The sequence below is a fragment of the Electrophorus electricus genome, unplaced genomic scaffold, assembly GCF_041902795.1.
Source record: "Electrophorus electricus isolate QZ-2024a unplaced genomic scaffold, ASM4190279v1 Scaffold357, whole genome shotgun sequence".
Taxonomy (NCBI): domain Eukaryota; kingdom Metazoa; phylum Chordata; class Actinopteri; order Gymnotiformes; family Gymnotidae; genus Electrophorus; species Electrophorus electricus.
Window position 1 is genome coordinate 12,501 of NW_027658646.1, and position 14,000 is coordinate 26,500.

At 47.2% G+C, this 14,000-nt stretch overlaps 1 protein-coding gene across 1 annotated transcript in view; it reads left to right on the forward strand.

Moving 5' to 3' along the window:
• Positions 1-13,994, forward strand: part of LOC145643354 (1-phosphatidylinositol 4,5-bisphosphate phosphodiesterase eta-2-like) — a gene marked incomplete at its 3' end in the record, with an annotated part of 26,488 nt that extends 12,494 nt beyond the window's left edge. The window contains exons 7-18 of the mRNA XM_081709310.1: positions 447-554; positions 3,635-3,790; positions 5,065-5,163; positions 5,247-5,347; positions 5,451-5,539; positions 7,005-7,187; positions 7,688-7,795; positions 8,424-8,548; positions 9,560-9,644; positions 9,983-10,129; positions 10,296-10,375; positions 12,961-13,994. Of these exons, the coding sequence (XP_081565436.1) occupies positions 447-554; positions 3,635-3,790; positions 5,065-5,163; positions 5,247-5,347; positions 5,451-5,539; positions 7,005-7,187; positions 7,688-7,795; positions 8,424-8,548; positions 9,560-9,644; positions 9,983-10,129; positions 10,296-10,375; positions 12,961-13,994 (2,315 nt within the window). The remainder of the gene's footprint in view (positions 1-446; positions 555-3,634; positions 3,791-5,064; positions 5,164-5,246; positions 5,348-5,450; positions 5,540-7,004; positions 7,188-7,687; positions 7,796-8,423; positions 8,549-9,559; positions 9,645-9,982; positions 10,130-10,295; positions 10,376-12,960) is intronic.
• Positions 13,995-14,000: the final 6 nt, after the last annotated feature.

Sequence of the window (14,000 nt, forward strand, 5' to 3'; positions counted from 1 at the left end):
ATTATCCCCCTCATTTGTGAAGTGAGAGGACGTCTGAGTGCTTGACTGCTTGGTTAACCTGTTATTGGAGGTGTGACAAGGAAAGACACAGCTGCCCTTTATCAGGCTTTTTAAAAAGTGCTGCATTTGTGATCTGTTCCTTAATTCAAGCCTGCTTGGTCTGTGCATTCTCTTGAGATCTTTATGTTTTTCAGAAACATCTAAATATAACATCAAAATCTAAAATTTGCCTCGCTGCTTATGTAACATATGGCTAAGTCAGGGGGGCTGTGATATTATTAAGCATGGCCCAGTTACCCAAAAACATTGCAGTCTTGAGAGCATCTGCACTGCTGGAGACGGTGCGCTGACGTTGGCTCATGCCCAGACCAGCGTCCTCCGTGCGTTTGCCTTTTGTGCATCTCTATGTATTTCCGATTGTTCTCCGAACCTGTTGTACCGCGCAGGGCAAGAAGTTGCCAACCAACATTGATGAGAATGCGGAGGAGGGCGATGTGTCGGACGAGGACAGCGCCGACGAAATGGAGGATGACTACAAGCTGATGAACGGAGATGTGAGTGGCCTCTCGTCCCTGCAGGGCCTGGGGCTCTTCCAGTGTTCCCCTCAGATGTCCTCGCATGCTCTCTCTCTCTCGCTCTCTCGCTCTCTCTTGCTTTCTTTCTCAGCCTCGCTGTTCCTCCTGAAAGCTCTCTGTCTCTCCTCCTTGCTTTCGTTACATTTAAGCAGAAGCTGCCCTGCCTTTCTTAATCATGCTAATTCCACTGACGAACATGTCGCCGTAATATGAAGAACAATGTTCATTTAGCAACGTCCGAGCGCGTTCATTTAACGCATGGCGCACTTCTGACATTCGCATCACACTAATATAGCAGAACGCAGGGCATTAAGGGGATAGGAGACCACCCAGAAGCATTGTACATTATTCTGGGTTCAGTCATACTACTGTTATATTTATAACCGCTCAGGGCTCTTAGTACAGACTAAGTCCTAAGACCTGTTCATTTTTGATGAGACCCACCTTCAGCTCATCCTGTCCCTGCCTAAAAATCCAGAGAGCCATCGCTTTTCCTGTCTGCTTGCAAATCCAAAGTTTCACGTTCTCTGTATGGCATGAAATTATGTGGCGGACACATATTTTTACAAACCTGGAGTGTTGTTTTTTTGTGTTTAGTTTTTTTGTTGTTTTGTTTTTTTTTCATAGACAGCTTTGGTTGTCTTGCTTTATTTTTCACACCTTCCCACTACTCAGTTCAGCGTGACGCCAATAATAGAATCCACCTCCGTGCACATAAGCTGCAGTTTTCCAGAAAGCTCCCTCACCTTCTACTTTTGTGTCAATTTCTCATTCTCTTTGAAACGTGGCTCAAAGCGAACTCGCGCATGACCCCCCCCCCTGCAGTTTCCCACTCTTTTGTCTGAGCCGGAAGACCCTGTGTAATGTGGTAAATATTTCACAGGGGAACGAGAGTCTCGCTGGTCTGCAGCTCCGTTCAGACGCAGCCAGGCATGTAGCTTCTGAGGAGTCTCTAAGAGCTGTGATAAAGTGTGGTACAATACTGTTTCCTTGGGTTTCTTTTTTATACTGACAATGGCTGGGTTGCTATTGAAGTGGTAATCATGTGTGCTGTTAAGTGAACCCTGAATCAGTTATGAGATAGAGAAGCTCTTTAATCCAAATGGAATCATTTTTTGAGGTTTTTTTAAATGATTGTGTTAGCAGATCTTTCCTGTGATGATAATTCTCAGTTCCATGGGAAATATGGAAAATACTGTATGTTTCCTGTAGGTCGTCCTGACATATGTGAGGCAGAATTGATCATATGGCTCAGCTGTGTTCTGCTGTAATCTGACTATGGTGGCAGATTCACCATAGCTCATTAATCTAATATGTCAGTCATAGATTCCAAAATCTACGCACTGATTGGTTCATGAGCACAATCCCTGCCTGGTGCATTTCTGCTCGGTCACAAGATCATGACTTAAATATCGGTTTATAGTCTAGAAGTCTCCTGCGCTGTGTAAAACTAGATTGGCCCATGTGGTCCAAAACACAAACTGTATATGTCTATAGGATCTGACATGTGTGGACAAGTTTGGTGCTTTGTCATGCGGGGGGGGGGGGTTGGATGCTTGGACTCTGTGAACTGAAACACAACAGACGGCTAACGGCTCCAAGCTCTGACAGCCCATGCAAAACTTTGTTCTGAAACAATATCTTCTGCAGTGGCTCAACAAACCAGCTCACAGAAGCAAGGCTCTTGTCAGGTGAGTCTATCATCACGGAGAGTTCAGCTGCTTTCTGCCCAGCTCTGGAGAGCCACTCACAACAGATCAGCACGTTCACACACACACACACACACACACGCACACACACAGCACTAGCCGAGTCGTCGAGGAAAGACGGGAGCTGGTGTCATTCGTGAATATACCCTCCAGGCGATGTTCTCCCTCAGCTGGCTGGGGTGATTTCAAATTGAAATCATTTTGACCCGAAGCCTGGAAGTGGAGTGTGTAATGCCATTATGTACCTGCACATTCAGAAGTATGAGGTTGGCTCAGGAGTGACACACGCAGAGGGTGAGTCAATCCACCCCAGCGCTGCCATTGCATTATTATGCAATTATGCCATTATCTCCTGACACACATACGCCCACCCCTGCAAAAACTAATTCTTTTTTGTAGTCTCTCTCCTTTGCAACCTATCTATCTCACTCTTGCTCTCTCTTCCTCTCACTCTCTCTCTCTCTCTCTCTCTCACTCTCTCTGGCTCTCTCTCTCTCTCACTCTTGCGCTTTATCACTCTCCCTCATGCTTTCTATCTCTCTCTCTCTTTCTCTCTCTCTCTCTCTCTCTCACTCTCTCTGGCTCTCTCTCTCTCTCACTCTCTCTGGCTCTCTCTCTCTCTCTCTCTCTCACTCTTGCGTTTTATCACTCTCCCTCATGCTTTCTATCTCACTCTTGCTCTCTCTCTTCCTCTCACTCTCTCTCTCTCTCTCTCTCTCTCTCACTCTTGTGCTTTATCACTCTCCCTCATGCTTTCTATCTCTCTCTCTCTCTCACTCTATCTGGCTCTCTCTCTCTCTCTCTCGTGCTTTATCACTCTCCCTCATGCTTTCTATCTCTCTCTTTCTCTCTCTCTCTCTCACTCTTGCGCTTTATCACTCTCCCTCATGCTTTCTATCTCTCTCTTTCTCTCTCTCTCTCTCTCTCTCACTCTCTGGCTCTCTCTCTCTCTCTCTCTCACTCTTGCGCTTTATCACTCTCCCTCATGCTTTCTATCTCTCTCTCTCTCTCTCTCTCTCTCACTCTTGCGCTTTATCACTCTCCCTCATGCTTTCTATCTCTCTCTTTCTCTCTCTCTCTCTCTCTCTCTCTCTCTCACTCTCTCTGGTTCTCTCTCTCTCTCTCTCTCTCTTGCGCTTTATCACTCTCCCTCATGCTTTCTATCTCTCTCTCTCTCTCTCTCTCTCTCTCTCTCTGGCTCTCTCTCTCTCTCTCTCTCTCTTGCGCTTTATCACTCTCCCTCATGCTTTCTATCTATCTCTCTCTCTCTCTCTCTCTCTCTCTCTCTCTCTCTGGCTCTCTCTCTCTCTCTCTCTCTCTCCTGGCTTACCCGTTTCTCCCTTCCCTCAGACGTCCATGAACAGGAAGCATGTGGAGAACGTTGCAAAAAAAAAGCTGGACAGCCTGATGAAAGAGTCTCAGATCCGGGACCGTGAAGACCCGGACAGCTTCACCCTGGCGGCCCTGCCTCCCTCAGGCAAGCCCAGCGAGAAGGCTGCTGGGAAGGTTAGCCAGGAAACCATCGCACGCTCCCACCAGACGTCTCCCTGTGCGCTCTCTCTCTCTCCCTCTCCTCTGTTCCCTCTTTTTTTTGTATTTCTCTTTTCTCATTGTTGTTTTTCTCTTTGAAAGTGCAAGGCCTCTGCTGTTGCATACATTGCGTGGCCTGTTTGAATTTAAGCACGGACGGTGAAACGATCCAAAGCGAGGTCTTAAAGGTAGCGACTTCCTAGCAACTGTATATCGCAGGGCAGGTGGGTCAAAAGCTGTATCCTCCCCAAGACCCCCGACGGACTATTGCAGAAAATGGTGGGAGAAGGATTGAGTCGTTTGTTTGCTCTCGTGGGAAGACTCGGGCTCTGCTGTATGATTTAGTCCCCGTCCAACAGATAAACGGCTACCTTGGTCTGGCGGAGGAGATAACTGCTGTTGTAGCATGAGCATATTATGTTGGTGAAACCTCAGTGGCTCCCAGTTTCCACTGGGGTCATTAAGATGACCTCGGTGTCACTCAAGATGCATCGGGAGATGTGGCATTCCAACCGGAGTGCATGGTAATGAAAAGAGGGTCTTTTTTGTTACCCCGCCCCCAGCCCCACCCCTTTCCCCTGGACCCACCCCCCCCGCCCACCCCCCGCTCAGGGTCAGCTCGGGGGGCATGAGAGGCTGGGCAGCTTTCAGCACGCTCAGGATGGAGCTGCTGCCATCTGTTAGACGGTTGATCTCCTTTGGATTTCTCTTCAGAAGTAGTCTGGCACTCTCACTGTCCACTTCATGATTCTACGTCCTTACTCACTGCATCTAATGAGATTTCTCATCGGGCCGTTCCTGTTCCCACTTTTAAATGCAAGCGCTGGTGTGTGGCTTACCTAGTAGAGGAAGTCATTTGTCCCTTCCGACTCTTAATGAATCAGCCTTGGCTGAACTGTTGCCCAGAATTACAGTGCAGAATCTCCGCCAACTCCAGCGACACCAGCGTGGCGACAGCTAGAGCTGCGTGTGCACTGATGCTGCCACCTAGTGGCTAAAGTATATAGCACAAGATGCCCACCTTGCTTTTAACCTCCTGCATGAACCTCGTTACATGACGAAGGACATTGCCTCAAAATCTCTGTATCTTTCTCACCTGGGAGCCGTTTTTATTTTGGACATTTCCCACCTTTTGGTTTGCTCGAGGGATACAACCACACGTCATCCGTCATTTTATTTTAAGCAAGTGCTGGTGAGAGCAGGATGGATGAAGGACCCCTTCCAACGACCCGTTGCTGTCTTGGTTGCAGGGCAGAGGAGAAGACAGTACAGACACGGGAGACGAGGCCATCCCCAGCGCGAACAAGAAGTTGGCCAAATCCTTTATGGGCAGCTTCTCCAAACGCAAGGTCAGTCTCCCTCTCTGATGCACACACACACACCCACACATTGAGTCATCGAGTCACCGATCTGTGGTCTCCTGGCACTGTAGAAAAAGTCGAGCAAGCTGAAGAAGGTGTCCAGCTTTGAGGACACAGACACAGATCAGGAGAGCTCAGGCAGCGCATCACGAGCCCCCTCGCACCACAGCAGGTAGGAGGCGCACGGCAGGAGGGTGTATACGCAGAGGGGCTGTGGTGTGTGTATGGCAAGCCAGTGCTGCTTTGGTATTTAGCGACTGGGGTTGTGTCTGCAGAAGGAAGAAAACCATGAAACTGTCCAGGGCTCTGTCTGACCTGGTAAAATACACGAAATCTGTGGCCATGCAGGAGCTGGAGACCCAAGGTGAGGAAATACCACAGGAAGAGTATCACATTCACATATCACATATCACACGTCATATATCATACATCACATTCACATATCACACATCACACATCATACATCATACATTATACATCATACATCACATTCACATATCACACGTCATACGTCACATTCACATATCACACATCATACATCCTACATTATACATCATACATTATACATTATACATTATACATCATACATCACATATCACACATCATATATCATATTCACATATCACACATCATACGCCATACATCACATTCACATATCACATGTCATACATCATACATCACATTCACATATCACACGTCATACATTATACATCACATTCACATATCACACGTCATACATCACATTCACATATTACACATCATACATTATACATAATACATTATACATCATACATCACATATCACACATCATACATCACATTCACATATCACATACATCATACATCACATTCACATATCACACGTCATACATCATACATCACATTCACATATCACACGTCATACATCAAACATCATACATTATACATCATACATTACATATCGCACATCATACATCATGCATCACATTCACAGATCACACATACATCACATTCACATGTCACACATCATACATCATACATTATACATCATACATCACATATCACACATCATACATCACATTCACATATCACACATCATACATCACATTCACATATCACACATACATCATACATCACATTCACATATCATACATCATACATCACATTCACATATCACACATCATACATCAAACATCATACATTATACATCATACATTACATATCGCACATCATACATCATGCATCACATTCACAGATCACACATACATCACATTCACATGTCACACATCATACATCATACATTATACATCATACATCACATATCACACATCATACATCACATTCACATATCACACATCATACATCACATTCACATATCACACATACATCATACATCACATTCACATATCATACATCATACATCACATTCACATATCACACATCATACATCAAACATCATACATTATACATCATACATCACATATCGCACATCATACATCATGCATCACATTCACATATCACACATACATCACATTCACATGTCACACATCATACATCATACATCACATTCACATATCACACATCATTCATTATACATCACATTCAAACACCACATTCACACATCACAATCACACATCATATATCACATTCACACATCAAATTCACAAATCACACTTATGTATCACATAAAAAATTCACATTATGTTAGTTATTGAAGCTGCATCTTCTCATCCCCTCCAGAAAGCTTTACATGTAATAGGCATGTGACAGGCATTTGGCAGACATGTGACAGGCATGTGGCAGGCGTGTGTCCTTTGTACTCTGACACTGTATTTACCTTGTGGCTTGTAGGTGGGACCAGCTGGCTGGTGTCCTCGCTGAGCGAGACCAAGGCTCAACAGCTGCTACAGCAAAGGCCCACCCACCTCGTGCGCTTCAACCAACGGCAGCTTTCGCGCATCTACCCCTCGCCCTACCGTGTCGACTCCAGCAACTTCAACCCGCAGCCCTTCTGGAACGCCGGCTGCCACCTGGGTACGTCCGCACCCCAGCCCGATGTGCCTCGGGACCGAGAGGACAGAAACAGCCCGGGGAGGTGGTCGCTAAATGCTCTTCTTGGAGACCTCGTTTCTGTTCAGCTTGCTCATTAGTGCGTGCGGAACATCCTGATTGGCTGGATGAGTAGTTCCAGGCAGCAGCTGAACTCTGCAGGAACGTAGATGTCCAGGAACAGAGTTAGTGACCATTGTGATTCCACACTGCCAGGGTTGCTGCCGGGTGTATTTGATGGGCGTTTACAGTCGGTAAAATAGGATTTAAGGAGTGGCACGGGTGGCGTGCAGGTGGAAAGAGATCAATTAAGTAAATTAATCAGTTACACTCTATAGTGTCTTTTATAGTGTAAACGCATTTGTAACACAAGCATATTGGTATGAAAAGCAGGTACTATAGAGGTCACGTAAAGCATTCTCTGTGTGTGTGTGTGTGTGTGTGTGTGTGTGTGTGTGTGTGTGTGTGTGTGTGTGTGTGTGCAGTGGCTTTAAACTACCAGTCCGAGGGCCGGGTCCTTCAGATGAACAGGGCCAAGTTCTACAGCAACGGCAACTGCGGCTATGTCCTCAAGCCCGAGTGCATGTGTGAAGGTGAGGATAGAGCGCGGCTTGCGAATAAACGCCATTTCTCTCCATGAGATTAGGTTTAGTTTAGATTCTGCGCACCACATTGCTCTACGAATTTCTACACATTAACTTTATCAAATGAAAATGATGAAATTATGACCGCTTCAATATCAGATTCTTCCCAGAGGCAATCAGACCTAACTCACTGGTGTCCAACCCCACCCCCCAATGCCTGCCTGGACTAAACCAGACTCAATCCATCACCATCTGGCCCATCAACACTCAAGACTTATTGTATTTCCTGCATCTTCTGCACACTTCTTGCACGGTTGTATTGTGCATTCACACTTTGTACTCCAGTGTATTACGCTGCTGTACTGCGTGATGTGGAAGAAATGACATCTCACTTCATATACCCAGAGGAACGTCAGTAAAACCTCAACTTGAACTTTCTATAAGTTAACACTTATAGGTTTGCTACTATTTACCACTAACTTTGCCACTATCTACCACTGTGCCACCAGTATCCAAAGAAAAGGTGTCATAACTGCTTCCCCTTAAGCAATGTAGGTCAGGGTTCTGTTGCTAATATGCTTTAAATGGGAACGTGACCTCTGTCTTGCTTTCTCTCATTGTTTCAACCTGCCGTCAGGCTCCTTTAGCCCGATGCTGGAGGACCCGCGGCCTGGGCAGATGAGGAAGCAGCTGGTGCTGAAATTAATCAGCGGGCAGCAGCTGCCCAAACCCAAGGACTCCATGCTGGGAGACCGCGGAGAGGTGTGCACTGCGGCTGGAGCGGGAAAACCAGCCATGCCTGGAATCCTTTCCCTGTCCCGTCTGTTCCCTTCTCCCTCTCTCTCTCTCTCCCTTTTTCCCCAGCATACATTTATACGTACGCACGCAGACGTTGTAGCATCGACGGCGAAGAAGAATCACAAAGTACCCTTTCTTACCAATGAGACCACGATTGTTTACCAATAACAGGCCAAAGACAGACTAGGTGGGGCAAAAGGGGAGGTTTTCAGCACAATGTAGAACATTCATTTTGAAGCTAAATACAATCTGCAGAGAAGCATTCTGGGAGTCCTCCTGCTCTCAGTTCCCAGTGGCTCATAACCACTATATATTGACTGCAGCATGTAAGAGAGTGTCTCCTTCTTTCATGGAAAAATGGGGTTTTTCACACTTCTCCTATTGTTTCCAATAGAAAAATCTTGAATTCTGCTGTAATGTATCCTCAACCCCTTTGGGGGGCTTCTGGGGTCCGTGTTGGTGATGTGTCACTAAGCTTCTCAACTTGACAATGGAGCCCCCAACACAATGCTGGTTCGTACCAGTTAAGCCCACCCATATTACCAGCCCCTCTCAATAATATCTGATACTAAACAGACAAATGTTTGGCCACGCCCTTCCCACAGTCCGTCTGCTCCGTCCATAATTACCGAGCTGTCTAATCAGTATTAGACCCTAACCGAACACAACACAGCCCAGATCATTCCCCTGCGACAGTTTTATACCTGTGCCCACTTTAAGCCTTCCTCCCTTATAAGAGTGGTGCTTGGACCCCGTGGGATGACCCCAGAAACTGGAGCTCGCCCCACAGGGTCCGTGGCCTTCACGCCCTAAAGGGGCTTCGGCCCTGTTCGGCCTGGGGATATGATGGAGGTGGTGGTGCTGCACACACTGCTGATTCTTCTACTGCTGCATTTAATAAACAATGGCGTGAATATACATATATAAGCATATATTTATTTATTTATATACATATATATAATCTATGTTGTGTAGATCATAGACCCCTTCGTGGAAGTGGAGATCATTGGCTTGCCTGTGGACTGTTGCAAGGAGCAGACCCGAGTGGTTGATGACAACGGTGAGTGGCGGTCATGGGTCAGAGGGGTTTCACGTGCCGCGCAGGTGGTGGCTGACCTCTGGAGCCCAGCAAGCACCCGTTCAGGCTCAGCCATTATGTCTGGCGTTTCAGGGGCTGGTGCTTCATGCTGTGTAGTATCAAATTGTGTGTGTGTGCGTGTGTCTGTGTGTGTCTGTGTGTTATATATTATGCATGAGGCTGGCACCACTGAACTGCATCACTCTGGCTCTAATCGTCTTAATAATTCATGAATTCTTAAAAATCGTGTATGCCGTTTACTAACACTTTCCCCTTCTACTCTCTCACTGTCTCTTTCTCTCTCTCGCTCTCTCTCTCAGGATTCAACCCCATGTGGGAGGAAACCCTGGTCTTTACTGTGCAAATGCCAGAGATTACACTCGTGCGCTTCCTAGTCTGGGATCACGACCCCATTGGCCAGGACTTCATCGGCCAGAGGACCATCGCCTTTAACAGCATGATGCCAGGTAGCCAGGTCTCCCTTCCAGCTAGACTTTGGCGCTCATTTCCTGCCTGGAAACAGACCCCTTCCCTCTTTAAGTGTCATCACCACCCGCTTTGTAACGCAGTGGAATTTCAGTGACTCTAACCGCTTCAGTACCTGACGATGCCGGATAAATTTTCACCGTGCAGGTTACCGTCACGTGTATCTGGAGGGAATGGAAGAAGCATCCATCTTTGTCCATGTGGCTCTGAATGACATCACTGGTAAGGTAGGTGCCCTGGCCTCTATGAGGAAGCACAGCCTTCCTTGGTTATCGCTCTCCTGGTGAGGCAGTCTAGGTTTTTGCACCACTATTCCCATCCTCAGGTTTTGTGTTTATAAAATATCAGTGCTTTGCCCTTTTTCCTTTATTTTCTTGTCTGGGGAGGTTATATTTTCTAAAAGTTCTACAGTCGCTTTGAAGGGAGTAAAGAAGTTAACTTCTAAATTCAGACGTTCGTTGACGTAGGTATGAGGCAAGAAAGAATGAGTATGCCGGAACAGAAGTAGGTTTTATTCTGGTATGTAATGCAATATGTACTTTCTGCTTATCTGATTGTCTTGGGTAAACAGGCACCTTAGCGGGTAACTGCTTGTTTGGTCCATCTTAATCGTTATACATTCTCAACATTAGCACATTGTGGCTGTTCTACATTATCATGTTGAAATTTGTGGTTTTCAGGAATTAAGCCTGATAGAATAGATATTTGAACATTTTGAGGTGCTATCTTATAAAAAACCATTCACCTCTATGTTGTTAATTATTTCATGTCATTTTTCATAGACTGTCTCCATGATACTGTGATGATTACAGATGTGTGTTTTGTATAGTTTTCTATCTCTCTTTGTATAGTCTTTCCTTGCCTCTCTCTCCCTCTCTCCCTCTCTCTCTCTCTCCCTCTCTCTCTGACCGCTCTCTCTGTCTCTTTCTCTTTGTGCTTTCAGTGCAACCTCCTTAGTCGAAAAGCTGTGTTTAGAGGCAGGAATTTGTTAGGAGCCCCGATGCTGTCACTCAGACTTTCAGGTGTAGTGAGACGCAATCAGCACCCTCTGCATGTGCCATATGTCCGCCTCCCCACCTCCGCCGTGCTCGCGCCCCTCGCGAGCACGTGACCGAGCCTGGCCTCATGCACCAGCATCCAACCTTGCCAACTCACGCAGAGATGGGTTGTGCCATGATGACCACTGCCTATTAGCTCGCCAGCTTTCTCATTTGACCCCTAAGCAGATCCAGTGTCCCGGTTCCCCCTCTGCTGTGGAGGGCAGCGGTAGGCACCAGGGCTGGGTGGGGCTGGGTGGGGGTGGGGGGCTTTACAGAAGCCGCGTTCCAGGGGCGACAGCTCCTCCTCCAATTTCACCTCACTCAGGAGATTCTCAATCTGCAATACGGCCTTGAACGTCCTGTTTTGCAATATCTGGCTATTCCGTCCGACCCGGCTGATGGGCGTGGGCACACCGTACCCATGCCTGTAATCTTAGAAAGGACGTCGGATGAACCTTAGTCACTCATGGTCGGTTGTTTTGTTGACGATGAAGAGCCAGAGCTTAGCAGGTACTCTTTCCTGTATTCTGCTTCTCTGTATTCAGTTCGGCTGGCTGTTTTTTATTATGTGGGTTAATTATCTGTTCCCGAATCTATTTAGTCTATTTAGTGTTGTTGTGCTGCCGGAAATTGCCAAACTGATACGTTGCGTTTCTTAGATTAGTAGAGCTCACTTCTGTGCTCTTTGGAATCTTGGTGTTCCAGCTATTACTCTTTGTATGCTTTTGTCTGTATGCTTTTATGTGTATCCCATTTGCTGATGGTATATTATATTAAGGACATTCCACATGGATCTACTTTTACATAGTTCATGAAATGACATTGGGTGCGAAGCTTTGCAAAAGATACAGTAAGCTGAATGTATTGTTTGCATGCCCCCTTTGATATTAGAACAAAATAAGGCTGACCTATGATTCAGGTAACCAGCTCATTAATTAAATGTAGTACCTCGATATTGTTCTGGGTTAAATCAGATGGACGTTTCCGATGTGACGCACAAGCAATAACCCAGTGTCATTTTTCGTGCAACGTATTTGTGAATTTCCCACTTCATTACATTTCCACCCTGGTGTGCCTCCTCCATATCTGCTTAAACAGCTCTGTGTTCACACTCGGCTGAGTACGTGTCCGACATGTGTGTCAACTTGCACCGGGCCGGTGTAGTTGCACATTTGACCAAGTTATGCACATGTATTGTTGTCCGTCCTCCTGTCGTGGCTAGTCTATCTGAGAAAAAAAAGGAATATTTCGTCCAGCAGTGGTAATGTTGCAGATGAGTAGTTGAAGCCAGTAGAGAACAGCAATATAAAGGCGGGGCAGTGACAACTAGCTGATAAGTGCCTTGCTTGTATTTATATAATGTTGCTTTCAACTCATAAAGTCTGATTTAAAAAAAAAACCAGTAAGCTACATTTTATATTATGTTTTAACTATTTGAAGTCTCTTGATCATTTCATATGGTACCTGGAATTTTGGTCTAACAGTATAGTAGCTATTATTTAATTATATTTAACTATACGTTATTGGGGATGGCCCCAATATTAGTTGCATTATGTTCAAGCCTAACATGGTTAACTGGCTATTTTGAGACTTTGTGGCAGTTTTTAACATTTAAAAGTTTTTATTTTTAACTTGCATTTACAGCATGATTACTGTATTTGCATAATCACTAACATTCCATTATTGGGCACTGCCTGCTTTTTGCAAGTGATTCTTGCTGATCCCTTCAGTCTACCGACCCTCATGCTGCTTTCCCGCCATTCCATTCGCAGGCACGGCCGGCCAGCGGAATAAAAGGGCTGTTCCACAGAAACCCAAAGCAGGCTTCTCTAGACAGCCATGCTGCTGTGCTACGCGGCCGTAAGGCCGCCTTTGGTGCCCACCTGCTTCGCCGCACGGCCAGCGCGCCCACCAAGGGCCAGCCCAAGGCCAAGCGCGGCTTCCCTGAGATCTCCATCGACACCAAAGACTGCAGCTCAGAGGGCGCCAGTGAGGAGTGCGAGTTGGAGGAGGCTCCAGACGCCCACCCCAGCAGGGACGCTGCCTCGGCAGCTGTGGCGGACACGGCCACGGCGGCTACGGTTACGGCGGTTACAGGAGCGGCGCGATCGTGGGAGCACGGCACCGATGGGCAGCTCCAGCCGGACAACGGTAAAGGTAAGGCTGCGTTACTCCGCCCCCAGCCTTGGGCGGAACCATCGCGCGACCAAGGGGCCATGAGCGAGCCTCTGAAGACAGCGACTCAGTCCAGGTCACGGGACCCACCGGCAGAAAAGAAGGCAGTTCTTACCCGTGTTACCGTCGGCGCTTCCGCACGAGTAGGGTTTACTTCCGACTGCGTCCAATGTGTCATCGCGTTGAAGGAGAATCCTGAGCTGGAGGTGAAGGTGACATGCAACCCGACTCCTCCTGGGCCAGGCAGGGCCTCTTGCTCTCCTAAAACACCCCAACAAGTCCATCCAGAGGCTGGCTCCACGCCTCTAGCCTTGACACAACCCGAACAGGCAGAGCAACCTGAGCTCGAAGCCGATACCGAGGTTCAGTCCTCCGAACCCGAGCCATTGCCCAGGTCTAGATCGAAGGCTAGGCAGGTCCCGGGTGCACCAACCCACCCCAGACTGGACGCCTCATGCAGGGACGCTGGCTTATGCAGGCAGGGCCCCCCACTCAGCTCTGGCAGCCACTGTAGGTCGGTCAGCTCCCAGAGCAACTGGAGCAGCTGCAGCAGCCTGGAAAGTCTGGATCTTCCTCTCGTTATTCCGGCGCACGTGATGGACAGCCGGAAGCATGCGGCGGGAACGCTGCAGCGAGA